The sequence below is a fragment of the Mus musculus genome, chromosome 11, assembly GCF_000001635.26.
Source record: "Mus musculus strain C57BL/6J chromosome 11, GRCm38.p6 C57BL/6J".
In the NCBI taxonomy this organism is placed as follows: Eukaryota; Metazoa; Chordata; class Mammalia; order Rodentia; family Muridae; genus Mus; species Mus musculus.
In genome coordinates, this window is record NC_000077.6 from 46,664,964 (window position 1) to 46,692,353 (window position 27,390).

At 42.9% G+C, this 27,390-nt stretch overlaps 1 protein-coding gene across 5 annotated transcripts in view; it reads right to left on the minus strand.

The window, feature by feature from the left end:
* Nucleotides 1–3,996: 3,996 nt before the first annotated feature.
* Timd2 (T cell immunoglobulin and mucin domain containing 2) overlaps nucleotides 3,997–27,390 on the minus strand; it is a 38,148-nt gene continuing 14,754 nt past the window's right edge. For 2 of the 5 annotated variants that reach the window (NM_134249.5, NM_001161355.1), the window contains exons 2-9: nucleotides 24,518–24,575; nucleotides 21,955–22,290; nucleotides 17,684–17,827; nucleotides 14,686–14,754; nucleotides 13,219–13,268; nucleotides 12,243–12,354; nucleotides 11,347–11,383; nucleotides 3,997–6,055 (exon numbers count right to left, since the gene is read on the minus strand). In NM_134249.5, the coding sequence (NP_599010.4) occupies nucleotides 5,935–6,055; nucleotides 11,347–11,383; nucleotides 12,243–12,354; nucleotides 13,219–13,268; nucleotides 14,686–14,754; nucleotides 17,684–17,827; nucleotides 21,955–22,290; nucleotides 24,518–24,566 (918 nt within the window). In that variant the 5' untranslated portion in view covers nucleotides 24,567–24,575 and the 3' untranslated portion in view covers nucleotides 3,997–5,934. Of the gene's footprint in view, nucleotides 6,056–11,346; nucleotides 11,384–12,242; nucleotides 12,355–13,218; nucleotides 13,269–14,685; nucleotides 14,755–17,683; nucleotides 17,828–21,954; nucleotides 22,291–24,517; nucleotides 24,576–25,333; nucleotides 25,395–27,390 lie in introns of those variants that run through there. The other 3 variants (XM_030245625.1, XM_030245624.1, NM_001161356.1) reach the window with 2 other exon arrangements.

Here is a 27,390-nt window from a genome sequence, read left to right on the forward strand (position 1 = left end):
CCTGTGAAAAATCCAGATGGAAAAAAAAAACAAAACAACAAGAAAATTCCAACCAGTAGTTCACACCTAGACCTGAATCTCTGCAGAGCTCTGGATCTAATAGATATGGGGTAGGGTCCCCAAAGAAGAAGGAGATTATGTCAAGAAAGGGATGGCAGTAAATGAAAAACTAGGAGATGACTACCAAAGATGAAGAAAGAGGACCCAACTACAGATTTGATGAACAAATGCACAGAAGTAGGAGGGCCAAGAGAAAGCAGAGGGAAGGGAAAAGAAGGGAAGGGGAGGGGGAGAACACAAAGTCCAATTTGTGTTGCCGCATAGTCATTGGAGATTGGAGCATGGTCAAACTCCCCTCAGTGGCCATCCCTAAAGAACCTAAAATCCTCCTGTACCCCCGGAAGCCATCAGTGCTTAGTACCTACACTTCAGCATCTCTGTTACAATGTTTAAGGCCTTTTTTCAGTAGCTTCACATCTGGCCTGTATCTTGTTGGGGGTGGGGAAGGTTGTCAGAAACATTCCCTGTCTCCCATTCTCAGTTACCAGTCTGCAGTCATCTATCCCACTGCAAAATTAGTTTCCCTGCACATAGCAGCAGAGGCAGCACAGATCAGGACTTTGTGGTTTCAGGAGGTGATGGACATCAACGCGGTGTAGCATGGATCTCGGAGGTCTTTCTAGGAGACTTAACCCAGAAATCAAGCATTCTTCGTCTCAGATGTCTTGTTGCTCAGAGTCAGGGTGATCCTGTGGTTTCCAGGGGCAGGACCTACACAAGCTCCAGGCTGCTACATACAATCTTGTTCTTCATGGCCACTGTCCAACTGATATCTCAGGCTAAAACGTGTTTGTGGCACATAGGCAGCTCCTGGATGGAAGGTTTCCCCTCCCCAGCAGGGTGAGCAGCTTGAGGGGCAGCAGCAACAGCAGTGGCTGCATGCTGCTGGCAGGGTCAGTGGGTAGAGCAGTGGCCACAGATATTGCTAGGGGAAAGATGGCACAGTGGTGGCCTGAGCCTCCTGGCATCCCAGGAGCCCACTCTGCTCTGCAGGGACATACTCCTTTGTCCCCCTGCCACACTTCCAGACCTGTCACCACCACTGAATCTCTAGTTCTGCTTCTCTTTGCTGTGAACACCATTGCTTTCAGCCATCTTCTCTCCCAATTTCCCAAACTCCCATCTCCTCAGAATGAATTTTCTATATTGAAAAGCTGGAGTCTATGTTAGAGAGCCACTCAGTATGGTTATCACGCATAACCTCTGAGTTCCAAATTCCCAGGCTTTACAACAATGAGCAATGATATCTCCAGATTTGGCTCCACCTACTGGCTCAGGCACAGAGGTACAACCTCCAGTCTTACTGATAGTTGTTGAGGTCTGTCCTGACTCTGAAGGCAAGGCTAGACTCTCTCCCTCTGTGTGCTCAGTCTGAACCCAGCCTCCTGCTGTCTGTTCCACCTAGTGCCTGGTCTGCATCCTTCCCAAAGCTGTATCTCTGGGCCTTTCCTCAGTGAAGACTGAAAGACTATACTGAGGCCTTGTTTCAAAATGGCTTCTGTGTGAGGCCTTTGAGTTACAAGTAGGAAAATGGGATTCTTCCCTCCTGATGACTCATCAGCCAGAGGATTCAGCTCAATCAAACCCACAGCTGGGTTCAGGGCTTGTGAGGGCTGTGGGCCTGTCCTGTGGTAGGACTGCCCATCTCTGCTCCTGCTCACCTTTGGAAACTGTTTCTTCCCCCTCTGCTTCCTGGGAAACTGCAGGGATGAGACCCAGGCTTCTGCTCACTTCTCTGCATCAAGTGCCCCTCTCTTCCCCCTTTCAGGGACCCTTTCATTCCCTGCTGCATCTCTGAAGCTCTGTATTCCTTCCTTGAGAAGCAGCCTGTATTTTCTTATTCTAATCAACTTCTTTCCAGGCTCACAGAGAGGCAGTCTCTAATCTCCCTTCTCACCTGGAAGTCCCTACACTCTGGATACCTAAATCAGTTGAAAACTCATCTGATATATGCACAATGTCTCTGCACATGAATATTCACACCAGATAGTTTAGTTTCCAGAGTTGGAAACTTCCAAACTGTCTCCTATAGCAATGAATCAATAAGGTTTAGTATACTCCAACTAAATGACTCCAATGAAATAAATGGTACTTATCTATAAATTCTGGAGCTGTGCTGGCCATGGTCATGCACACATTATCTCTGCACTCAAGGTACTGAGGCAGAAGGACCTCAAATAAGAGGCTCATCTACTGTACAGGAATAATCTATCTCAAAAAAGTAAAACCCCAGCTGTTGAGATGACTCAGCTGTTAGGGCCATTGCTATTCTTACAGAAGACACTAGTTCTATTCCCAGTACTCATGTGAGGTGATTCATAGCTGTCTGTATTTCTGGTTCCAGGGAATTGAACACTAATTTTTGGTCTCCCTGGGCAGGCACACATACATATAAGTAAAATTTTTAAAAAAATCAAACAAAAGCCGGGCATGATGGCACACGCCTTTAATCCCAGCATTCGGGAGGCAGAGGCAGGTAGATTTCTGAGTTCAAGGCCAGCCTGGTCTACAAAGTGAGTTCCAGGAAAGCCAGGGCTACACAGAGAAACCCTGTCTCAAAAAACCAAAAAAGAAAAATAAATAAATAAATAAATAAATAAATAAATAAAATAAAAAAATCAAACAAGAACCACAAAGAAACAAATTATAGTTGAGATTTAGGAAAGGGAGGGATAACTGGATGACACAAGTACCCTCAGAGTCAGGACATATGTCATCAATTATCAATGAGACTAGAGTTTGGTGCCTCTGAGGCTATGCCAATGGGTGAAACAGATTCTGGAGGGATCTATTGTTCATTGTAAAGCCTGGGAATGTGGCACTTTGGGAGCTATTTTCTGGTCTGTCACACTATTATCTATGAAGCAATATTAGTGAGTATATGTCATAATACATTTGTCAAATGTATTATCTCAGGATGCACAGAAGCAAGAGAAAGAGACTATGAACTTCAGTTCAGTGGCCAATTGTGCCAGGATTGGTTCATCAGTGCCACAGTGATGGGGATTGCTGATGCTGGCAAGGCCTCTCCCTCTTCCCCTCCTCCCCCTCTCCCAGCCCCCCTTCTCTCTCTCTCTTGCTCTATCTCATTCTCTGTTTCAGTCAGCACGTGTGTATGCTTGTGTAGGTTGGGGAAGGTGGTTTTGTGAAAAAGAAATCTCTGTACCTCCCACTTAGTTTTGCTATGAGCATAAAACTATTCTTAAAAAACAAAATATGCTAAAATTATGACTGAATTGTCATCGAAGTATTTTTAGGCTCCTGCATGTGCAAAACTAGTAAAGACAGGCATCCCATATCTGTGTTATACAGTGCAGAATAGGGGTCACCTTCCAGCATCTCTCCACAGCACAGTGGGGATTTTGTCTTTTACTTTTTTTTTTTTTTTGATGAATCTTTGAGTTCTTTGAAGGCCCAGGGACAGAGTCAGCTAGCAGCTGTGCACCAGCTTCCTGGGGAGCCTCACAGATGCATGGGAGCACTCAGACTTCCTGTTCCCAACACTACCTCCCTGGAGGCCAGACCTGGGCCAGACCTGCTCTCACTGACCTCACGCCCTGACCACGACTTGGTTGTACACCTGCCCTCGCCCATTGTTGGTATTGTGCTATTCCAATTTGTGCATTTTATGTTCTTCCAGAGGATTTATTCAGACATCAAGAAGGCATTCTCTCCTCTGTCCTCTGAGTCTCCTTAGGCCAGTGGGTTTTAGTCTGAGCCACCACATAAATCATCCAGAGAAGTTGAACACTTAGGACACCAGAGACTGCAATTAGTGGGCTCATGGACAGTTTTCAGCTCTCCAGATGACTCAGCTGAAGGGCCAAAGTGACAAACTATAGGACTTGATGAGACCTTGATATTTTCCCAACTTCAACACTCCCCTCCAGCTAATCACAAAGATAAATTAAGAAGAATGAATAAGACACATGTGAAAAAGTTTAACTTCTAATATTGTGCTTGGAAGCATTTATGAACCTCAAAAGACCACCAAGGAGCCAAATAACAATACGATCCCCTTAGGGTCTCTTTATTTTACACTGGAGTTTGGCCTTACTGCTAAGCATAGGACGGTTTGGTGAAGCAACTCTGAACCCTCATTTGGAAAGAGTTTTACAGTAGAATAGGAGCAAGTGAGGGGTGTCTAGTCTGACGAGCATCTAACAGAATGAGTACTGTCAGCTCTCAGGTGCATGCTCTGAAGCAAGACCATGGCAATCACAAATGGTCGGAAAGTACATCTGAAACAGTCAGACTAATCTTTGATTGACTGTTGCTAGGAAGTAGCTAGGGAGTAACTCTGGGTTATGGGCCAAGGACATGGGGTCCTTCCTGGCACTTGGGTGTAGCATGAGTTCAGCTGTAGGTCATTTTCCTAGGCTTTTTTTCTTTAAGATGGAGGCTGGTCTTAAGATGCAATAGGTTTAGCTTCTTAAAACCTCTTTTAAAATCAAGCTGTAGACTATAACTCCTGTACTTTCACCATCCATAGTATTTCTAGGGAAGCTACAAATCAGGGCTGTCATGGCTAAAAACATTCTTTGATGTATAATCGCTGCATATTTAAGAAAAATAAAACAATGTACTTTAAGCATAATTATTTTTACAGCAGATGAAGGAGGCTCCATTGGCAAACCCAGACAGAATGCAACTTTCCACTCACTATCTGACTTTTCAAAAACAAAAACAAACAAACAAGCAAATATTAAAAACCAATCCAAACCAAACCAAACCAAACCAAAACCTACTCACCAATCAACCACCCAACCAATCAACCAAACAGCCAAACAAACCCGAAGCAGACACACATTCATTTCCTAGAACTCCATAGTACAGCACTGGGAGTCTGTACTAAGATCCAGCACCCTGCTCTCCTTGGCTATGGGTTGAATGTCTCTGATCCGGTGTCAAGAATCATGCAGACTGATATAGACATTAACAAACTCTAGCCAATCTGCTCTTTTCAACAACCAAACTGCAACAACTTTTGTTAGTTCTTAGCAAAACCAAATATTTTATTGATTGTGACAAATTGCTTCATTATGAAAAGTAGATAGTCCCAAATACTGTCACACCTGCCATAAGGCTTCTCTCAGCAGAGAGCCTGTGCCCTTCTCTCTTGCCTTTCCTTCCCCTTTCATTTCTTCACTATCTCCTCCTAGCACCTAATTCAGAGCTCAGTGGGTAAGTTTAGGAACAGTAAGCACCAAGACAGAAGTGGAGTAGAAATAGCACCAATGAACTGAATCCCTTGATCCATTATTTTCTTCCCCTGATGTGTGCCTGGTCCATAGTCACCATGATAACCTCTCCTAATAATGAACACCCACCCTTATCCTAAGACCAACGGCATAATAAATGATCTTATTTCCAGAAGTATGAGAAATTTGCCACCTCTAAAAGCGACATTAGATTTCCTTAAAACCTCCATGCTCTCATTATTGAAGCCCTTTGGGCAAGATGGGGGAAGTGACATTTCAAAGTATGATAAAATAGATAAAACATGATTATGAAATTCTTCTGAATTCAGAACTTCCCTCCCACCCACACATTTTTTTAAACTTTTAAATATTATTTCTCTCTTAATGGTTTAAATAACCAAGACTATTTCTGTATTATCAGTAATTGTGTTGACTCAGAAAAAAAATCAACCCTCTGAAATGTTCACATTTGAGAAAATCGCTGCAGTGAATGGAGACACTGAGGCGGTGCTGATACAAGAATTAGGATGATGTTAAACTTGAGTTGAGTGTACACAGTAGAGGGTTACCCTCTCCACTACAGCTGGAAGAACCAACACAGAAAATTGCTCTGGACGCTGTGATATCACTGACAGTCTCTTTAATCTCAGGCAGAAGGTGCCTCAGAGGGCCACTAGGACTCTTCTTCGGGGTAAGGAGTGTCTTCAATAATGTAGACCTGGTCTTCACATCTGGTCCGTTCGACCACTTTTTTGGGGGAAGCTCCAATCTTAGAGATAGGGAAGGCAACGAAGCTGCAGAGAGAGAGAGAAAAAGAGAGATGTTGAAAGAATAAGAGGCCATCTTTAGAGTCTGAGTGGAACATTTGTGATACATACTCAGGACTCCAGAAGCTCCATGCACAAAAACTGCAACAGTGAATAGTTCCACACAGGCCCTCAGTATTAAGTCATAGAAATGTGATTATCATCAGACTAAGAATTATTTTTTGTTTTTAAAGAGCAGCTCATATTCAAATCTTCTACATTACTTACGTAATAGAAGGAAAGTTGTATGAAGACATAACTAGCATCAAAGCAGGTACCCAATTAGGATGTGCATTTGAAACTGGATTTAAAATGAAAAGTCCTGTATTTACTTTGGATTGCGATGCTTTAGAGAGGGTTAGGAGGGCCCGGTGACCTGAGTGATAACCCTGGAACCGTGGGAGGGTACAAGGAAAGAACCAACTCCACAATGTTGTTCTCCAACCCCCACAGGTGCCATTACACATCGCCTCCGCCCTCAGCCAAGGCACTATGCATACAATTAGTGTGAAGTTCTATTTTAAAGCAAAGGTTTTGAAACCTGCATAGAATCTACATCCTCTTAACATTAAGAGTAGAATAGAGGGAAAATGGTGGGACTTCTGGGTCCCAAGAGAAAGGTCAGGGGTGCAGGAAAAAAAATGTTGATATAAATCTATATAATGATAACAAAATTTGAAATTAATACTGTTACTCTAAGATAGGAATTATACCTTTGCAACTCATCTAAGAGTGTGAGGCTTGAACCTAGTCGTTCTAGTAGGTGCTAGCACAACACAGCGCCTTTTCTTTCTTTTCTGGTTTTTCGAGACAGGGTTTCTCTGTGTAGCCCTGGCAGTCCTGGAACTCACTCTGTAGACCAGGCCGGCCTCAAACTCAGAAATCCGCCTGCCTCTGCCTCACGAGTGCTGGGATCAAAGGCGTGTGCCACCACGCCAAGCCAGCTACATAGTGCCTTTTCACAGGGGCTGGTGTGTGTTACATAATCTCAAAGTCCACTTGTATGACACATATTCACATACGTTGCATGCACAAAAACATCAGACACTGAACTGAAGAAAATCAATTTGGGAAGAGGACTGCTGGCCCATTGCAGCTACAGGAGGTGGTTCTCGTGGAGGTCATTCACTACCCCTGTTAGTCAGGGTACTCGCAGTGGACTGATATTTGAGCTTCATAGAACTCATGGAAAAAGCAAATCAGATTTTAAAAGGGACTAACTTTAATTGTCAATGATGTGTGACATAATGGAGCTTTGTGATTTGTACACAGTGGCCTTCTCTACTACTGATATGTAGACCCAAAATGAAGGTGTCTAGTTGGCCACATAAGGAACACCTGTGGTGAGAATAAGGAAAAGAGCAATCCAGCTTCACTCTACCTGGGACTGTCACATATGTAGGGAGACAGTGCAAGGTCAAGACACTCAAGAGTCAGTGTGATACAACTGAGGAAGCCCCTGAATGTGTTAGGTAGTGCTTAGTTTGGCTTCCTGAGTTTCTTGCTTGCTTATCTATCTATCTATCTATCTATCTATCTATCTATCTATCTATCTATCTATCTATCTTTATTTATTTATTATTTATTTATTATTCATCCATCCATTCATTCATTCACTTGGTTTGGTCAGGATCTCTCTAGGTTGCCCCAGCTATCTTGTAACTCCCTATATAGAACAGGTAGGCCTCAAACTCACAGAGATCCACCTGTCTCAACCAACTGAGTGTTGGACTTATAGGTGTAAGTAAGCCACCCCACCTGGCTTCATTTATGTTTCTAGAAGTCTTAGCTAGCCTAAAGCATATAGTCCTCCATGCCTTTAATTCCAGTAGCCTGAATGCAAAGGCAGACAGATCTCTCTGTGTTTGAGACCAGCCTGGTCTAGAGCTAGTTTGAGGACAACCAAGAAACTACACAAAGAAATGTCATTTATGTAGGGAGAGGTGTCGATTCCCTAACTGGTTCACGACTGCATCAATAAAGAAGGCAGAAGCCAATTGCTGTCGAAGGGGAAAAGGTGGGACTTATGGTTCCCAGGAGGAAGGAAAGGGATGCAGGAGAAAATACAAATTTTGAAATTAATATTGTTACTCTTAGATAGGCATTATACCTTTGCAACTCATCTAAGAATATGAGTCTTGAACCCAGTCCTACTAATAGGTGCTATTACAAAATGGTATGATGATTAAGTAATGAGTTAAGGGTCAGATAACAAAACAAGGTTCTGAGCTAATTAAAAAAGGATGTTTTTGAGATGTTTTAATTAGAAATAGTTGAGATTGGTTAAGGTTTAACAGTGCAGAACATCTTATATAAAGTCTTCAAGGCCACAAAATACAATAGCTAAGGCCACTTCATTATTAAAAATCATTTGACTATGAGACACATCTGCTTCTGACAGTACCTGCTCCACTGTTCAAAGAAGATATTGAGCGTCATTACCTCGAGTTGGAGTTGCTTATTGTGACAAGGCAGCCACTGGGCAGAAATTACACATGTCATCTACAGACAATATTGTCCCGAGAAGGACAGTTTTTTACATTTACTTAATTGTTATGATTTTGTTCAACTTATATCTGGGAGAAGAGTTTTTTGTTTTTGTTTTCAGAAAAGGTGAGATGTAGGGGGAGGTGTTGATTCCCTAATTGGTTCTGGATTGTGTCAATAAGGGAGGCAGAAGCCAATTGCTGGGTAAAAGGAAAAGGGTGGGACTTCCATTTTCCAGGAGGAAGAAAAGGGATGCAGGAGAAAAGGTTTTTGGACCAGGTTAAAACCTGGAGCAAGGAAGAAGCTGCAGACATGTAGGTCTTGGGGCCCCTAGAATTTGTAGCTTCCGCCATGAGTGGGGGGGCCAAGGAAGATGGAGGGAGTTAGTTGATTAAATTAGGACAGGAAATTCTTTGCCCAGCCTTTGAGTTATCTGGCTAGTTTTAAAATAATAAAACTAGTGTTTTCCATCTGAGGCACTAGGGTGGGCAGAAGGAGAGAGCAGGCAGCCAGAGCAGTTAGCCAGTGGGGTGTGAACAATAGCTCCCAGAATTCTCAGGAAAGGCTGGTGGTTTGGTGAAGCTAAGCCATGAGGGGTGGGAATCAATCACAGCTCCGAGGGAAAAAAAATTGGCCATCAGTGGAGCTGAGACTGGGGCGGCTGATCTTGGAGCCCAGCCAGGAGCACCAAAAAAGCTCCCGTGAAGGCAGAAGGGTGTTACATGCAACACGTTTAGAAAAAAAACAAAAAACAAAAAACAAAAACAAAAGCAAAAACCCAAAAATTAAAACAACAACTTTTACAATCAGTCCTCATGCCTTGGCTTATCAAGTTTTGAGATAATTGGTATGTGCAACCTAACCCAACTTCTCTTTTTTTCTATGTTGTGTTTTCTCCAATATTTTCTATTAAATTAAGTGACTAAAGAAATAAACTTTGGGGCTGAAGAGGTGAGTCAGCAGTTAAGCATACTCCTACAAATAGGAGAAGCAGAGGTCAGAAGCAAGGCCCTCCATAACAGGTAGAAAGTCTTCTGCAGCTCTGAGGGAAATGGAGGCAGGATCACTAGGGCTTTCTGGCTGCCAGGCAGAGCACTCAATGTGAACTGCAGGTCCAATGGAGACTCTGCCTCAAAGGACAGAGTGATAGGGAAGGAGGTTCACTACCCTCCTCTGGTCTCCATGCATGTATCCCTGCACACCCCCATGCCTGTTCTTCCCCTGTCCCTGTCCCTCTTCCTGCCCCACCTCTACCTCTCTGCCCATCACTAGCCTGTCTTTCTCTTTAACATATACAAATAATGCATTTAAACTAAATATTTTTAAAAGATAGCTTAGCAACACAGGAACAAAAATTATGAACTAAAATGATGTTTTTTTTTTTCAACTAGAAGGTATATTTCCTGTCTATTTTAAGAAGCAATTAGTTCGATTTATATTATATTTCATTTAGCACTTAGACTTCAAAGCATGGACTCCTGAGGTTGAGACCTCAGATGCTCCTTCCTATTTGTGAACCAGTTTTCTAATCTGTAAGACAAGACTGATTGTAGTTCAATCTTGAAGGTTTAATACTGTGAAGGGAAGGTATGACTGGAACTTAACAAGAGCTGACTCTATGAGGCACTCATGACGGGCTCACACTGTTCAAGACACAGTCTATGGATGTATTCTGTGATTGACAGAGACACAGGTGAGGCTATGGATGGCAGCCTGAAGGACATGGATTTTGACCAAAAGATATATAACCCAGTGAAGGAAACTAGATGGCTTTATACCAAGGAGGGAAGCCATGTGACACAGAGGATGCACAGGGGACTTACACTGGAGATGACTGAAAGATCGTCTCAAGTACAGTAAATTGAAGAACCTATAAGGCAGACACGAGTGTAGTGAGTGAAGGGGCCTGGTGTGGAGCTGTGGAAACACTGGCAATACCACAGTTCCGCAGCACTCCTTATAGCCTCAGGAATTACCTTCCTATAAATCTTTTGCTTTCCTTGGGCTCCCTCAAAGAGCCCACCACCCAGCCCTGTCATCTCCAGCTTACATGCCTGACAGCACCTAAAAGTCCCTGTCTACTCGTTTATATACTCTCTGATATGTACTCACTTAAGGAAAATATTGAATACAACAAGAATGGATAAAACAAAGGATCCTCATTCAGCTTCATGATACAAAATTTACATTTCAGTATCTGCCTAGAGGAGATTAGAATTCTTAATTCAAATCTTGAGGGATCTTCTGTTCCTGTTCTGACATAAATGCTAGGAAAGACCAATTGGAGAAAATATCTCTGCAAAGTGATGGTAGGAAGAAAATGTCGTCAGATGGTGATGGCCCAGTGCTTTAACTTAGTACTTGGGGGGCCAGTGCTTTAACTTAGTACTCTCCCAGTGCAAGACCCAAACACACACAGACACCCATGGTTTCACAGAGAAAACAGAACAAAACAAAACAAAACTAACAAAACAAAACACGGTGTGTGTGTTGGACCTCACTGAAATCTAGTTTTAGATCCAAGGTACAAAATGGGAGACAAGCATTATGGATAACAACTGTAATCCCAGAACTAAAGAGTCTGCGGCAGGAGGTTTGTGAGTTCCAGTCTGGCCTGGGCTACACAGAAAGTTTCAGGCTAGTCTGTGCCACATAGTAAGACCCTGTCTCAAATCAACCAACCAATCAACAAATCAATCAGTAAAGAATGATTTAGTGGCTAAAGAGAGCATAGGGAGGAATTCTTAAGACAGTGAGTTCCAAAAGAATGAACACAATCCATGTGAGCTTACCTCAGAGATTCTGACTTCCTTTTCATAACCACGTACCCTAAAGGGGTGGGAGAAGGATGGTGAGAGAGGTTGAAAGGAAAGTTGAACTATAATCATGAACACTCATGATATTTTCTTCTAATCAAAGATACTGTTTCTGATTTTAGTTGATCCATCCCCTGATAACTTTGGGTAATTCCTTCCTGTGGTGCACAGGAAGGGGCTTCCTTATTCATTGTTTGGTATATTCACCCACCTAGCCTAAGTTGCTAGAATGACACAGAAAGAAACAAAGAGCTGTAGATATTTCTAATGGCTGCAAGAGAACACATTTTTGAGGGAAGGATAAACAACTTTGGACTGAGGAAGTCAACACATTTGTGGCATCTTACTCAGTTTCTATGTAATTCTCCCTTTTAGCCACGGAAATGGTGTCTAACCACAGAATTGGAATGCTAGGATAAAAAGCATTTGGCACTAGAGCTAGCATAAATAAACTTTTCAGATAAACATGTTCTAAATAATTAGAGGGAAACATCCTGAATTGGCATATTCTTGATTATTTTTGTTTGTTTGTTGAGATAGTGCTTCCCTATATAACCTAGCCTGTCACGGAACTGCCCCTGACAACCAGGTTTGCCACAAAAATCAGAGTTTTCCAGACCAGGGATCTTTGGAGACATGGTATCAATGGTTCAAGATCACTGAGCATGCACCAGGTACCACCTGCAGTCCTTTGTAGGTTCTAACACATCCCTTTAGGAATGGATGGCTTACTGTGTGTCTTGGATCTGGGCATATGGAAGTCATGTGATCTCCAAACCCCTATGGCATGTACACTTGCTTGTAAGTCCTTCTCAGAAGGACTTAGAACCCTGACTCTCCTCTTCCTTGGGGACAGTCATGAAATTACTTACTGGTGATAACCATGGTGCTCAGAAGCATCAATATCAGCAGGGCTGCAATGGAGATGCCAACATAGAAGCCCTTATTCAGGTTTTTCTGTGGCTTCTGTGGAGGGATTACTTCCTAAGGAGACAATAAATAGAATAGCAGTAGTAATAAATAGACAAATCAATCAATAAATAGCAAACCAAAGGGGGCACCAAGGATCAGAAAACATAAGCTAGACCTTAAACCTAGACCTTCATCTTCACTGGCCTGGGGCTAGTCTAGAATTTGCAGCAAGATCCAAGGAGCTAAGGCAGTAATGGGCAGTGGAACATGGAGACATGGGAATTTGAAGTGTCTTCAAAAATGTTGGAAAGGTGATCTGTGCTGTTCAAGTTGATGGCATGTGTGTACAACTCAGTCAACGTTCTGACTGTGTGCTTAATGTGGGTTGATATAACATGTATTCAGTTCTGCCTATTTTAAAAGTCAGTACTGTGTTCCATAAAAGCATCATCTTATGATAATAAAAAGGAAAAATAATTCACCTCTAACTGTATCTGACCTTCAGTTTCTGGCCTCAGAGGAACACAGAAGGCAGGCCACCTACAGTAGCAGAGTAACTTAGCTCTAGGTAAGTAAACTATTATTATACAACAACCCTAAATATCTCGTAAGACAAAGTCTTACCCTCCACAAGGCTCTACCCCCTCTGCTGCTTCAAGAAGAACTCACAAGAAAGAAAACCACCCCACCACCACCACATACACACACCTACACACCCAGCAAGGGCTCTGCTACTCTCCATAGTTACTCTTCACAACTCCATATCTGCCTGTCTTCTTACCTCTACCCCATTTCTCCTGTGCTATTTACACACACTGAAAACAACCTTGTTTCTTCCTGGAGACTAATATTATAGACACAGTTCTTAAACACAATGTGCTTCCTGGAAGATATAGAAGGGAACATGGCTAATAAATTAGGTAGACATGCACTTACAGTGTTATCATCCCAAGGGTCATCTGAGGATGTCACAGTGTTATGCCAGTCTGGAAAAATTAGTTACAAACATAAAATTTTAGATTTCATTTTTTTAATACAACTTTAAATAATATCCACAAGGCCAATGTGTCTTACACTGTTTGAGGATTAAGATTATAAGGAAGGAGCCTTTGGAACATTTAGATGTTTAAAGTGTTTTTGAAATGTCTATTTTGTAAAAAGAAATACATTGTTTTCATTGTTTCTGTGTGTCTATGAATGAAATACAGCATTCTCTTTCCACTGAGTGTCTGACACATATAAGGGTTATAAAATACTAACAAGAATCCCCTTAACTGCATTTACAGATGAAGCCACTATCAGATGATTACATATTTCCAGTTTTTGCAAATGACAGACAACTGTGTGGGCAATCTCCCCCCGGCCCCCAACACCCATACAATGAGTGGAAATACTGCAGGTCTGTGGGAGTCCCTAACAACCGCCAAAGCTGGCCTTGCCATTTGGATGACTCCTAGCCCTCCACCTTTCCAGTATTTATATTTTACTCATTGGCAGAGCCCTTCCAAGCAGCCAAAGGCAATGACTAGGTTTAGGCAATATCTACAGTCTAGGCTCTGTTTGGCACGTAGGCCCTTAAGTAAGCCCTTCCAGGCATCAGAGTGAGTGACTCAGTAGGGTGAGGTTGAATCAGACAAAATTTGAATTCAATGCTGATCACATGCATTACAAAGTGACCTTCCTTCATCCTCAAGGTCCTGACAGAAGCACTTAGAATGCACGCTTGAATATTCAACAGTGTTGGAAAACACAGGTGATGTTATTGTTGTTATGTGATGAAGGAGCAGTGAGGAGAGTGAATACTGTGGAGTTCACTTTAACAATATCCTATCTCTAATGAGAAATGTCAACAACTTGTTAAAAGAAATGTACGTAGTATTGGTGGATAAATTAAAAGGTTTGTGTCTCCAAAGAATTATAGAGTTTCCCCCAATTTAGCAGCAGCATGAATTACCATGAAATAATCACTATGTATATATGATTCCAGGTAAGCACAGCTATCAAGGATGATCTCGGTGTATACACTAATGTGAAATTAATAGAGAAGCCTTTACTCATGCCTCAGTGTGTCAATATCCTTTCCTAAGCATCTCTCTTATGATCCCCGTGTTTGGGATCTGTGTTAAATACACATTCATAAGCCTTTAACACTCCATCATGTCGAATCTCCCTGACATGATTTTCCCATGGAGAAGCCATACAGCTTAGTTCTGCATGAATGGAGGTACATGTGGAGAAGCTACCACTTCAGGCTGCTGTGTGGAGTAGCATGGAGCTGTGCCTCTGACCCTACCACCATTTACAAAGTCAGATCTGTCTTGTTTCAGAGGCTGTGTGCTTTTCAACATCAGCTTTATCGAGATCTTGACCTAGCACGAGGTTCAGGAAGGCTACCATAGTTACCTGCAGGAGTAGAGGGTAAGGTTTCTGTCACCTCAGCTGTAGTCTGATCTGGATAAAATGTAGTGGCCTCTGGAACAAGAACAACACAAGAACTATTTCAGCTGGGAAGCAGGTTGGTCCCCACCAAGGAAAATTGGGAAAAAAATGTAACCCAAAACTTACCATCACACCCCCCCACACACACACAGTGCCTCCCCAATCATCTTAAGCAGAAAGGTTCCCTTCCTACCCACTTCTGTATCTGCTGACTCCTCTTAGAAATGTATCCAAAGATGACCCCTGACTGTAGTTGTTTCACTATCCTGAGCAAGTGAGATCTGTGTTCTAATACTCTAGAAAACTTTATTGGTATTCAGAATTGTTTCACACTTTCCATTCTAGATGCATGAGTTTCTCTGGAGCATACAGTCAATACTAGCACACAGAGAATAGGAAACTCAGCTAAGATCAGGATTAAAACAGGCAGTATTTCATTCTCTAGGAAAGGGCCTGGAAGTTTCTCTCTACCTTCTTCATTACAGGCCTTCCTCCAGGTCAAGATTATTCCCACTTCTTTGCAGGGAGACGTGCTCAATGCACAATGTGGAGTAAACAAACTGTTCTATCTCAGAGTCCTACTCAAGGGAGCCATTTCACTCTGGTGATGATTCCTGTCCTGCAGCCTGCCTTTTCTGGAATTCTCCTTTATCCCTCTCTCTTTAAAAACAAAACAAGTCTTTGCTGAATGTGGTTGGGTGAGTGAGTGACTGACTGAAGCCAGCTCTCCCATCCTCCTCTCTTTCCTTTACTAAGAATAATTTCCAGTTATCTAATTCATCTTCCATTTCTCCAAGGCTTTGGAGAGAGAGTTCCAAAGGTTCCCACGTGGAACTCTCCAATGCAGCCTGTATTTCCCTTTCTCTTCCTGGAGTCCCTACACATTCCTCAACAATGGCACAATTCACATGAAGAGCTGAGCACTTGCCTCTCTGTGAGTCCAATAAACGCTTCCCTTCTCAGAACAACAAAGGGTCTTAGAGAAAGTTGATTGAGGCCACACAGGAGCTCCTAACCCTGAGCTTCCTCAGGACCCCTCAGTGGTCTTCCTGGATGCCCTACCTTACTACAACCTGATGCTCACATTTGAGCAATGCCCCCCTGTTTTGCACTCTTCTCTTGTTTAACCCTAACACTCAAGCATCAAAAAGGATGTGGCTGTCCTTCTGAATTAAAAACGGGCCAACACAGATGTTAGATGGTCACACAGATGTTAGATGGCCATTTACTTCTTGGCAAAAAGCATCATGACCTTAACTTGTTTCCCGAGCCTGGGTCACTTTTCTCCACTGGATTTACACTGTCACATCTTATATTCAATGAACAGAATTTAGGGCAGCCAGGATGAGCACAAGAAGTGGGTGTGAAGATGTGTGTCCTTTTCTTACAGTAACCTGGCTGTCTTCTCTCCGGGCTGTAAAATTCAACCCACAACAGCAATTCTTTAGGAAGCTAACAATACAACAAATAAGATTACACTAACACCACTCCCAAGAGGCCCTATGGACAGATGAGCCAACACTTCTCTTCTAAATCTCAGGTTTCAATGAAGTCAGTAACTTATCCATGTTCTCCAAACTCAGCCCATGGGCTCATCCTCCAAAGCACCAAAAGCTAAGAACTGAAAAGTTCTGTCCATCCTGAGAGTCTCATAGTCCTTAGCGTGTGCAGCTGCCTGGAACAAAGTGGGTTTTCTCACAAATCCTGTTCTCTAAAATCCTAGGTAAAGCCTAGAGGCCTCTGCAAGCTCAGCCTGTCACCCAGTCCTTCAGGACTCTGCTGCTTGAATGTATCTGCAGGCCAAGAGAGGGGAGGGAAAGCAATACCTGGCATGAGTCTCCTCTATCAAAAACAGCTCTGAGGCTTCTGCTGCTTGTCAGAATGGAGACATACCTCACAGCATGGGGTTTAGGAAGCTTTGAGAACCTCTCCAACAGTGATTGTTTCACTCCTAGATGTAGAAGGTTTGCCCTAACCTTGCCTCCAGGATGATAAGATTTCCCCATTCTGAAATCACGTTACTACCCATCAATATTGAATCTGAACTCTAACCTGTAGGCAATTTGAAATATGAACTACATAGCCTCACTCAAAAGCATGAGCAGGTTAAATGGTTTCCTAAAACCTTCAAATTCAATGTGAGGTTTTTTTTTTCATGCCAAGGGTATATTTTGCACTTTTCATGCTGCATGAATGAATGAAAAGATGCCTATAGCCAAACCTTACGAGACATCCCACTGCCTCTTATTAAAGTGGGGTGTTCTGAAGGCTTTTCCTGTCAGTTATGTGAAAACAGAACAAACTCTCCAAATAATCTCTGTCCACAAGAGGCCTGACCCTGGAGCTAGAAGAATCAGTTTCCAACTCAAGTGAACAGGTATAGAGTCTCAGCCACTTTCTTATTCATAACCTCCACCAACTTTCTGATGCTGTGTCAGTTTCTGTCACTATACAATAGGGACAGACCACAGCTATATCAGACAGTTTTCTGACGATACACTGTGTCATACAGCATGCAGTATTGTGCCCAGTGCTCAGGAAACACTAACCATTAGCATCACTGAACTACAGCCTCAGCTGGGTGGGACAATTTCAAAATGGACAACAAAGGATCCACAGTGACCCTCGTTCTCAGTCATTCCCTGTTTCTTCTTCAGAGAGGCCTGCCCAGCTGGACCAGATTCCCACCATCCTCATCAGCTGCCCTAGGTCTATGATCCACCTACATTTGGCTACTAGTGAATTCCCTGGGAATCTAATAAAGAGAGACAGGTCTTCAAGCTGTTAAACCAGAGGGTGAATGCAGCTTGAGCCTGGAAAATCACAGGCCTCTCGAAGCTGTTGTTTGGGACCCAGTTCAAAACTCTTCACCGATTGTAAGCTTATTCCTTGACTCAGTATCTGTGTGTCCTACTGTCCTTCATAAGAAGGACTCTGGGCCCTGATACACATTGGGTTTTACCTGGTTTGTAGGTCTCTGTGTGTGCTGGTGTTGGAGAAGTAGAGGTAGAGACTCTGGTTGATGTTGGTACATGTGTGGATCTTGTTGAAATAGTTGTGGGTCTTCCTGTAGCTGTGGGCCTTGTTGGTGGACTCGTGGAAATTTCTAGATTTGGAAATTAAGAGGAAAGCAATAATCAGTCAAGCAAGAAGTGACAAGAGCTTCAGCTGTAGCACCAGGGAGAGGCTGTGTCCAGGCAGAGGCTCTGCTCCTGAAGTTCTTATCGACTAGGATGTGGCAGGGTGTGGCAGTGGAGAGAGGCTCACCCATAGGAGGCAGCTGCACTGACAGCATGGATGAGAACAGGGCCCAGGTTTCCATGGAAACACTTTATGATTGACAGGTGTCAGCTCCTCAGATCTCTCTAAGCATCTGTGAGACTGAGGAGGTATAGGGGCTGGGATTCCCCTCAGTGGTGACTGACTTCACCCATAGTTTCCAGGCCCAGCATGCTCATTTCAGTCAGTCCTCAGAGGACACACCATGCAGCCCTGCCTCTTAGCATGTAGATCCCACACAAGGCCTAACACAATGGAGATTTGCACATTTGATAGAACGTGGGCACTGTGTTCTATTTTTTCTTGCAATCTAAGGGAAGCAGGTTAAATATCTCTTGTCAAGTCCATTCTCACAAGGTTTGGGAGCACTGCACACTGGAGGTTTTGGATTAGGCATGTTCAGCCTGCAACTTACAAACCAACAGCATCAGACTTGCCAGTAGCATGCAGATAGCTACTGATGGTCTCAGTGTGCAGAGTTCCAAGATAGAGCAGAGGCAAAATGGTGCTGAAAGGAAACAGCCAGTGAAGCACTCAGGCTCCTTTGTGTCAGCAGACCTGTGGTCTCTAAGTAACCTGCCTGTCCTCACTGCCCAACCTAAGAGCTAAAACCTCAGGAACAAACAACAGTTACTTTTTGGGAGATACACTGACATCCCTTAATCCAGTGTGTTTTTACCTTAAAATAAAGAATAAATGTCGTGTTTCTACTGTGTATAGGGAAGTAGCAGGCATAGAGCCTTCCCCTTAAATTCAATGCATTTATTTATTCCTGTATTTGTGTCTTTGTGTGATGTCAGGTATGTGGATTTTCAGAATCTATTCTCTCATCCCAACAGGTGGGCCCAGGGATTGAACTTAGGTCAGCAAGCTTAGCAGTGGGCTCCCTTACCCACGCAGCCTCTCACTCAGGAGCGTCTCTAGAGAAAATCAGATAGTAAGTGGCTGTGGCTCAGAAACCTAAAAATAGCTGAGGAGCAAGCACTTCTGTTTAAAGGTTTGGAAATCACCGCTGACAACCTAGCCAGTAGTGGGCTTGGCTGTGTTGTTATACATCTATTCACAGGTCTGTTAATAGCCTGGTCCGGCCCTAGGCTACTAGATTGTGTTGCCTGACCCAATCTATAGTATGGGTGGAGGCTTGAGCATAATACAAACCCTCCCTGGACAGTATACATTTTTAAAGAGGAGTAAAAGGAGGCCTGCAGAAAATCACGTCAGAAGATCACTGTGAGAGCAAAACTCAGGGACAAAGCAGCCAACACAGGAGATTTTCTTCCTTGCTCTGGGGCGTTTTATCTCCCAGGTGGATGGGAAAGTGCAAGGGAGCTGATGGGGGTCCTGGGACAGCGGAAGAGGAGGCTCAGTGTGCTTAAACCCTGAGAAAATGTGGACCAGGTTGCTAAGATGAAACAGCTGCTGGCTTGCTAATGGACACCCTGGGTGGGCGGTCAACAGTGGCTTTGTAAACACTGGCGTGTTAGTGAGTTTCTAGGGTTTATAAAAGCTTCAATTGATTAACTGAAATTGATAATTTAATACTATGATGTCGGGCCCATTCCCCTTTTGATGCTGGCTCTCTAATGCCAGTGAGTGATGCGAGAATGTGTTAGACAAGTACCTTTCCAAGCTACAATATTTTTCTATAATTTTGTTTACAATTCCCAAGCTCAGCCCCTCAGTTTTGTTTGGAGTTCCAGCTACAGAACCTAAGGCTTCAGGGATGCTAGACAAATTTCTACATCCCCTATAACATTCTATTTTAGAGATTTAAAGTCTATGTGTTTGTTTGTAATATGTCTATGTGTGATGAATATGAGTTTATTCTTATGTGGGTTAGGGTCCAGAGTCACTGAACTTCAGTCAGGTAAGTAATATCGTTTCACAGCTATGAAGTGATGCTCAGAACTTTCTTGCCTTGTCCCCAATGCTGCCTCATATGTCATTCACTGCATACTCCATGACCCGCTACTTCTAGCTTCCCTAAGTAGTGTCCAAGGCAATACTGCTAGGCAGTCAAAAAAAGTGATCTGTAGGTAGAGGCACTTCACTTGCAAGCCTGGCCACTCAACTTACATGCCGAGAACTCACAGGTATAAAGAGGTACTCTCCCCACAAGCTTGTCCTCTGACAAATTCATCACGGTATGCATACCTGCTTCATACCATATGAACATACACACACAATAATAAATACAGTTTTAAAAGTTAAACACAAAAGACATATAGATGCATGAATAATAAAACTAGAAGCAGAAGCTACAGAATAATCTTCTTAATGTAAAAATTATAGATAGAGGTTAGTACTGATTCCTATTTTCAGTGTAAACCCTAAGTAAAAGGAGAAGAGGGACAGTACCAGAATCCAGGAAGTCCTTAAAACCCACTCTTTGAATCAGGGCAAGAAAATAAGGATATCTACAACAGGAAGAACAACATAAAGCCAGGAGGTGGTGGCATCTGCCTTTAATCCCAGCATTCAAGAGGCACAGGCAGGCAGATCTCTGTGTGTTTGAGACTAGCCTGGTCTACAGATCAAGATCCTGGGCTACACAGAGAAACCCTGTCTCAAATAACAAAAAAACAAAAGGGGGGGGGGACATAATAATGTAATAAGTCCAGATTCAGGGCTTTCATGACCTTCTTACTGTTGGAGCATGGGCTTGCCCTTCAGACCAGATCCCAATCTGAAAAGATCCAGCCACACCTCCCTGCTGCTCTCTGAGACACAGTTAATCTCTCTGCTCTGTGTCCTAACAGCAGCCCCCCGATTTATGGATCTAACCAAAACCTGGCTGCTCTGTACTCTGTCACTTGTGCTATGGTGAACTAAATCATACGACAGGATGCTCACTTCCATGACTAAAAGGTTATAAAAGTCAGACTTGCCCTGTGCTCTGGGGATTGGGCTCAGATCCTCAGGAGGACTGCTAAGATCATTTTGAAGGCTGTTGTCTGAAGAGGATGCTCTGACTGCTCTGCCTTTCATCTCTCTCTCTTCCTCCCCTAGCATGCTCTCATTCTTGCTCTTAATGAAGTTCCTCTCCAGGTTTTCCAGAGAAGCCTCCCCTTCCCTCTCAGCCTCTTCATATCCTGACAAGATATGAACTCATACAGTGAGTGTAGGTGTGTTGTTTCTGTCAAATGTTCTCCCTCCCAACTCTGGCTCTGATCGTGCCCTTGAGGCTTCCTGGTTCTAATAAAGTTCATCGGAGGAAATTGTGTGTCATGGTCTTTTATAGGCTCACCACTGCTGTCCATTTGCTAATACACTGATTAGTGGCCAGTGAGCAGGAGTTGGAAGGAAACACTGCTCTGTCAGGATATTTCCATTTCTCTAATAACAGCTTTGTGATATGATGTGAGACCTACTTCAGAAACCTAAAGCAGAGACTGGTGAGATGGCTCAGCAGTAAGAGCACGGACTGCTTTTCCAACGGTCCTAAGTACAAAACCCAGCAACCACATGGTGGCTCACAACCACCTGTAATGACAGCTGACACCTTCTTGTGTGTCTAAAGACAGCTACAGTGTACTTACGTATAATAATAAATAAATCTTTGGACTAGAGCAAGCAGGGACCAAGCGAGCAGGGCTGACTGGAGCAAGCAGAAGTCCTAAATTCAATTCCCAACAACCACATGAAGGCTCACAACCATCTGTACAGCTACAGTGTACTCATATACACAAAATAAATAAATAAATCTTTAAAACAAAACAAGACCCTAAGGCAGGGCAGGGAAGAGTGTAGAACCTCACACTTTTACCTGTGCCCTGTGCTCAGAAGGTCAGCTGACCACTGTTGAAGGCAGCTCATCTGCACAGCCGCACACTGCATTGCCTGCTTCAAGGTGACAGTTTTACACAGTTGAGAACGGGTGTTTTAATGTCCTCAGGTGTAATTACAGACTAGAGGACTCACTTCACTTGCCAGAAATAAACAAAGAAAACCTACCTGGTTTAACTTCCAACATATAGTCCACAAAATGGAACGCTCCAGGTATCTCCACTACACAGCAATAGGGACCACCATCACCCACAACAGTGTTCTCTATGGTCAAGGACACATTTCCTTCTGAAATATTCCCCTTTAGCTGGTATCGACTGTTCCTCTGATGTGTGACCGTATATCCATTGGTCCAGATAAGTGACCGTATACAATAAGAATGGCGGCATTCCCCTAGGCCCCAACACATAGGAACGATTCCACCAAGGTGTGTCGAATAAATACATGGAAGTGTGACAGGGTGACCCGCCAGCCCCTGCACTGCTGTATGAGACTCCACGGCACCTGTGATTTTAAAAAGGAAAGGAAAGGAACAGTTAATATTTGACATTTCCCCCTAACTTTTGTTTTTAATTCATTTCAGAAAAAGTCTGGGCTGGGAGACTCAAGCGGAACTTAACTTATGAAAGAGAAGTGCTGGACAGCTTCAGCCCTTGCTGATCATTGGTGGTTCTTTGTGTGTGTGCATGTGTGCATGTGTTCTGATGTGCGTGTGCATGTTTGTTTTCCTGTGTGTGTGTGTGTGTGTGTGTGTGTGTATACCTTTGTGTTTGTTGGGGGCATACAGAGAATTACAACTTTTGTAATTCTTTTGTAATCACAAGTTTTGTTCTTATTTTGTCTTTTCAGCCAGGGCCTCACTTTGTAGCCTTGGCTGGCCTGGAACTTGCAGCAGAAATCAGGCTGACCTTCAAACTCCCAGATCTCCTGCTGCCTCCCATATCCTATGTTAAAGACCCATTTTTATGGCTTGACTTTGAAGTCTCTAAACATTTTTTTTTCTATTGGTATAGTCTTCGTTGGTATGATTACTTGATAGATTATCTGTAAACAAAACAACGTATTCTGTGGGATAATTAATATTCACCCTGCTTCCTTTCATCTTTTTGTTCTTCAGTGTGTGTATTTCTTTTGGACACGGGGTCTTGCCAAACACCTCATTTGGTTTAAGATCAAAATCCTCCCACCTGACTCCTGAGGGCTGGGTGATAAGCATGGGCCACAGAGAGCAGCTCAAATGTTTCATTTTTATACATTTAAATCTCTTTATTTCAGAAGCTGGGTACATGAGTAATGCTTGTGTACCCAGAACTCTCTTGTATTCTCAGAACCTGGGAGGTGGAGGCAGAAGATGGGAATTCCAGGGTGAGTTCCACCTAACCACTGAGTTCAAGACAGGCCTAAGCTTTGAAGACCCTGACTCAAACCATCCCCTCTCCTCCCCCACAGTACTAAACACTACAAAATCACTGACCCCGCTGCCTTGTTTATATAGCATTGATGGCTTCATAACAGAACTTTAATAACTTCAAAGTGAATTAACAGAAAGGATTTTAGGACATTATAAGGAAGGGCTGAGGCTTGTTCTGGACCTCATGATTAGCCCTTTGCAAAAATAAATAAATAAAAATAAAACAAATTATTCCCCCTAAGTGGTGATCCCTTCTTACATGTTGGTGACATCCCCAGAAATCGAACAAGACCCACATGTAAAGAAAGGCAACATAGTTACAGAATATGCAACCAATCACTTAATGGTACAGTTTTGAAAACTGAAATAATTAATTGTAATTCTTATGGAAACGATGGAATAAAATTCCTAATTCCAATAGCTTCCAAGGTGGCCTATAAAGCAGTTCTATGGGCCTATGATGTAGCTCAATGATACAATGCTTGGCTAGCCTAGGCTGGCTCCTGTGTTAGAGTCCCAGCACAGGAAAAAACAAATAAGCAACAAAATTACAAAACAATGAACTATGAGACTCATTAATCATCCATATGGAGGCCTAGGCTCTGAGCTTTTACATGATCTGAGAAAGTACTTTCCTTGTAGTGTAAAACGAGTATATTTCTTATTGGGACACTCATTACTTGATTTTACCAAATACCTTTCATAGAATCAAATACATTCTATTTTAATTAAGTCATAAAATATATTGTTTTTTGCATGAGTTATCTAAGCTCTTGGGAGTTAGAGGCAGGGGGAACCAAAAGTTTGAAGTGATCCTCAGCTACCTATGGAGTCTGAGGCTAACCTGGACTAACATAGCCCCCATGTCAAAGGCAATTATATTCTTCCTTCTTTTGCCCTGTTAATGAAATGTTTTGAATTAGAATATTTTTATGCATAATTGTATAAGTAAATAAAAAGGCACAGAGAGATGTGATGAAGGCTGACTTTGACTAGCCATCTTACTTGAAAACATGGTGATTTTTCATTAACCTTTGACAATCACATGCAGTCATGTGTACTCCATAATAATTCTTGAATACATGCATGCATGCGTACTCATGCGTGCTTGTCCATTACATGCATGCACCCCTTGCCATACATGTTCTTGTGGATCATGTTTATTTAGCCATCAGTTTTGAAATTCATACATGTTAAGGGAGTTCTTTGGATCTACAATCTATGCTCACTACATAATCCATGATCAAACAAGCCAGAGGCTTGTCATCTCTCCTGCCACTTCTAGCCTTCTCAGCATCTCCAGCCCATTGACTCACTTACCTGGGAGAAGCAGTATGAGGCCTGAAATGAAGACTTGAATCTGATTCATGGTACTGACCTGAAGGACAGTGAAAAGACACTCTGGTTAGCTGTGGCATCAGCACACTATGTCTGATCAAGTCTTCACCCTGGTTGTATGAATCCCACAGGCCTCTCTGCTAGGATACCCTGTCCTCCAAAATACACTCTTCTTTCCTGGTCCTTCCTCACATAGAGCCATCCAAATGACTTCTAGCCAGGACACAAATAAGGCAGCAAACAGAGAAAACTGGGGGCAGACATTAGACTGTGTGCTCTAAGAACTCTAAGTCACCGGGCGTGGTGGCAAATGCCTTTAATCGCAGCGCTTGAGGCAAAGGCAGGTGGATTTCTGAGTTCGAAGCCAGCTTGGTCTACAAAGTGAGTTCCAGGACAGCCAGAGCTATACAAAGAAACCCTGCCTCAAAAAAACCAAACCAAACAAACAAAACAAAAAAAGAACTCTAAGTCAAGGTCAGTCTTCTAATGGCAAAGACGCACTTGCCCTCTGATGGACACAGTACTGTTTCTGCTCAGAGCCATACTGTTTGGTCCCTAAACCTCAACTACCTTAAACACAACAAGATGGACTGAGCTAGAATGCAGCCACACATGATGACTGAGACCACAACTTCCTGAGGGATGTCTAGAGACACCTAAAAAAGCACTGGCTACAGATCCAAGCCTTAGATCCACAGAGCCTCTCACAACTAGATTTCTTCCTAGGTAAAATAGCACTAATGTTTGCTCAGCTTCCTGGAGCATTGCTGTGAAGGAGACTTTGAGCTATTTACTCACGGGCACCAAATACTCAAGAAATTCGTAGGGCAGATACTTTTAACCTCATTTACAGAGAATGTTACATGTCTTCAGATTCCAAGTTCTAGATTTCAGCTTCTGCTTCTTAATTGCTAAACCATAAAAACATGAATAATCCTGCCTAGTACTTCATTAACTCCATTTCTGGTCAGAAGATTTTCTGACTTCCTGTCAGAGAGGAGAGAAGGCTGTTACCAGTCTTTTTTGTTTTGTTTTGTTTTGTTTTGTTTTTGTTTTTTGTTTGGTTTGGTTTGGTTTTTTGAGACAGGGTTTCTCTGTGTAGCCCTGGCTGTCCTGGATCTCATTTTGTAGACCAGGCTGGCCTTGAACTCAGAAATCCACCTGCCTCTGCATCCCGAGTGCTGGGATTAAAGGCATGTGCTACCACATCCAGCGTTTTTTGTTTGTTTGTTTTGTTTGCTTTTGTTTTGGCCGTTACCAGTCTTAAAGATAGCACTAGTTCTCATGAGGCCACCATAAGCTCAGCATTCAGGCCTGGGGTCCCGCACTAATCACAGGAACAGTCTCTACACGTCAGAAGAGATCAGAAAACCAGTACTGGGAACTGGTAGCCAGACACTGAGAATGCCATGGACACTAGACAACTTCAGAACATATAAAACCCACATGAGACATTACTATTTTACTTTCGCATATAAAAATAGTGAGCAGAACATGGTACTGGCCATTCTGTCCCTTTAAGAGTTCTATTAAGGTAGGTAGGGTCATGGAAAGGGGCATTCATTGCCGAACAGAGTTGGCTACCATTTGGCATGAAATAACTCTCATTGAAGTGTCTCACAGGGTGTCCTATGGCCTACTCTCTGAAAAGGAAGGGAACAGACATTGACAGTGAATGGCTCTGTATGTTCCCAAAGCTAACTTTCTCACCTTCTGGAGTTCAACTGAGTAACTAGATGAGATCTACCATGTTGTAAGCACCTTGCTGGTTGCTTGAAATCCTTTTACATTTGTATTTCTGTGTTTGAGAAGAGCACTTGACTCCATCCCAAACAGAGTTTGACTTGTGGTTCCCTGTTGAAGCTACCCCTGTGAAGATCCTGCAGGGAGACTGTGGAGGGATAGAACTCTGTGTTTCAAGAGCCATAACAAACATTAATTCTCTCCTGTCCCCTCAGTAGCTATTTGCTACCAATGCCTGTATGTCACCTAACATCCTTGTGACAGTCAGAACAACTTCTGACATGTATGGTTACATTTTCACACAGCTAGCTTCCACCCACCCTCAAGCTTAAGACTTTTGAAAGATCTGAAATCTGTAGAAGAGATTTTGAGTGGCTAGATGGTGGCCATGCCTTTAATCCCACTCTATGGCAGCAGAGGCAGTCAGATCCCAATGGTTTTGAGGCCAGCATGGTCCACAGAGTAAGTTGTAGGACAGTCAGGAATACAGGGGGAAATCCTAAAGAGAGAGAGAGAGAGAGAGAGAGAGAGAGAGAGAGAGAGAGAGACAGAGAGACAGAGAGACAGAGAGAGAGACAGAGACAGAGACAGAGAGACAGAGAAGCAGGGAGAGATTCTGTGTTCTGCTGCTGTGGCCTGTCTGCCTGATTTTTCCACCAGGATATTTGGAAAATGCCCTGTTTTATGGCTTTCTCTTTTTCCAACACTAACAATTCACATAACCTCTCCTACAGTGGAACCCAGTATTCATTCCCGATAACCTAGCCTATATCATGTTATTGAGCCCAGTCACTCCAAGTTGGATTACAGTAATCCTTATTTCCTTTGGAATGAGAGCTATATTTTTTCATAATTTTTAAAAGATTTCATGTAAACAGTTTCATGTCATGCAGTGCATGAACATGCCAGAGCACACATGTGGTCAGAGGACAGCCAAGTGTCTCACGCAAAAATGACACACATCTTATTCATTTGGAAGGCAAAATGTTTCCATTCTAGTGGTTCTATAGCTAAAGGCCATGGTAACATCAATGTCAATCAGGAGTTTTGAACAGATTTTTATTTCAATGCAGTTATTACTAATAATCTGAGGATGGAGGAGTGTGAGTCAC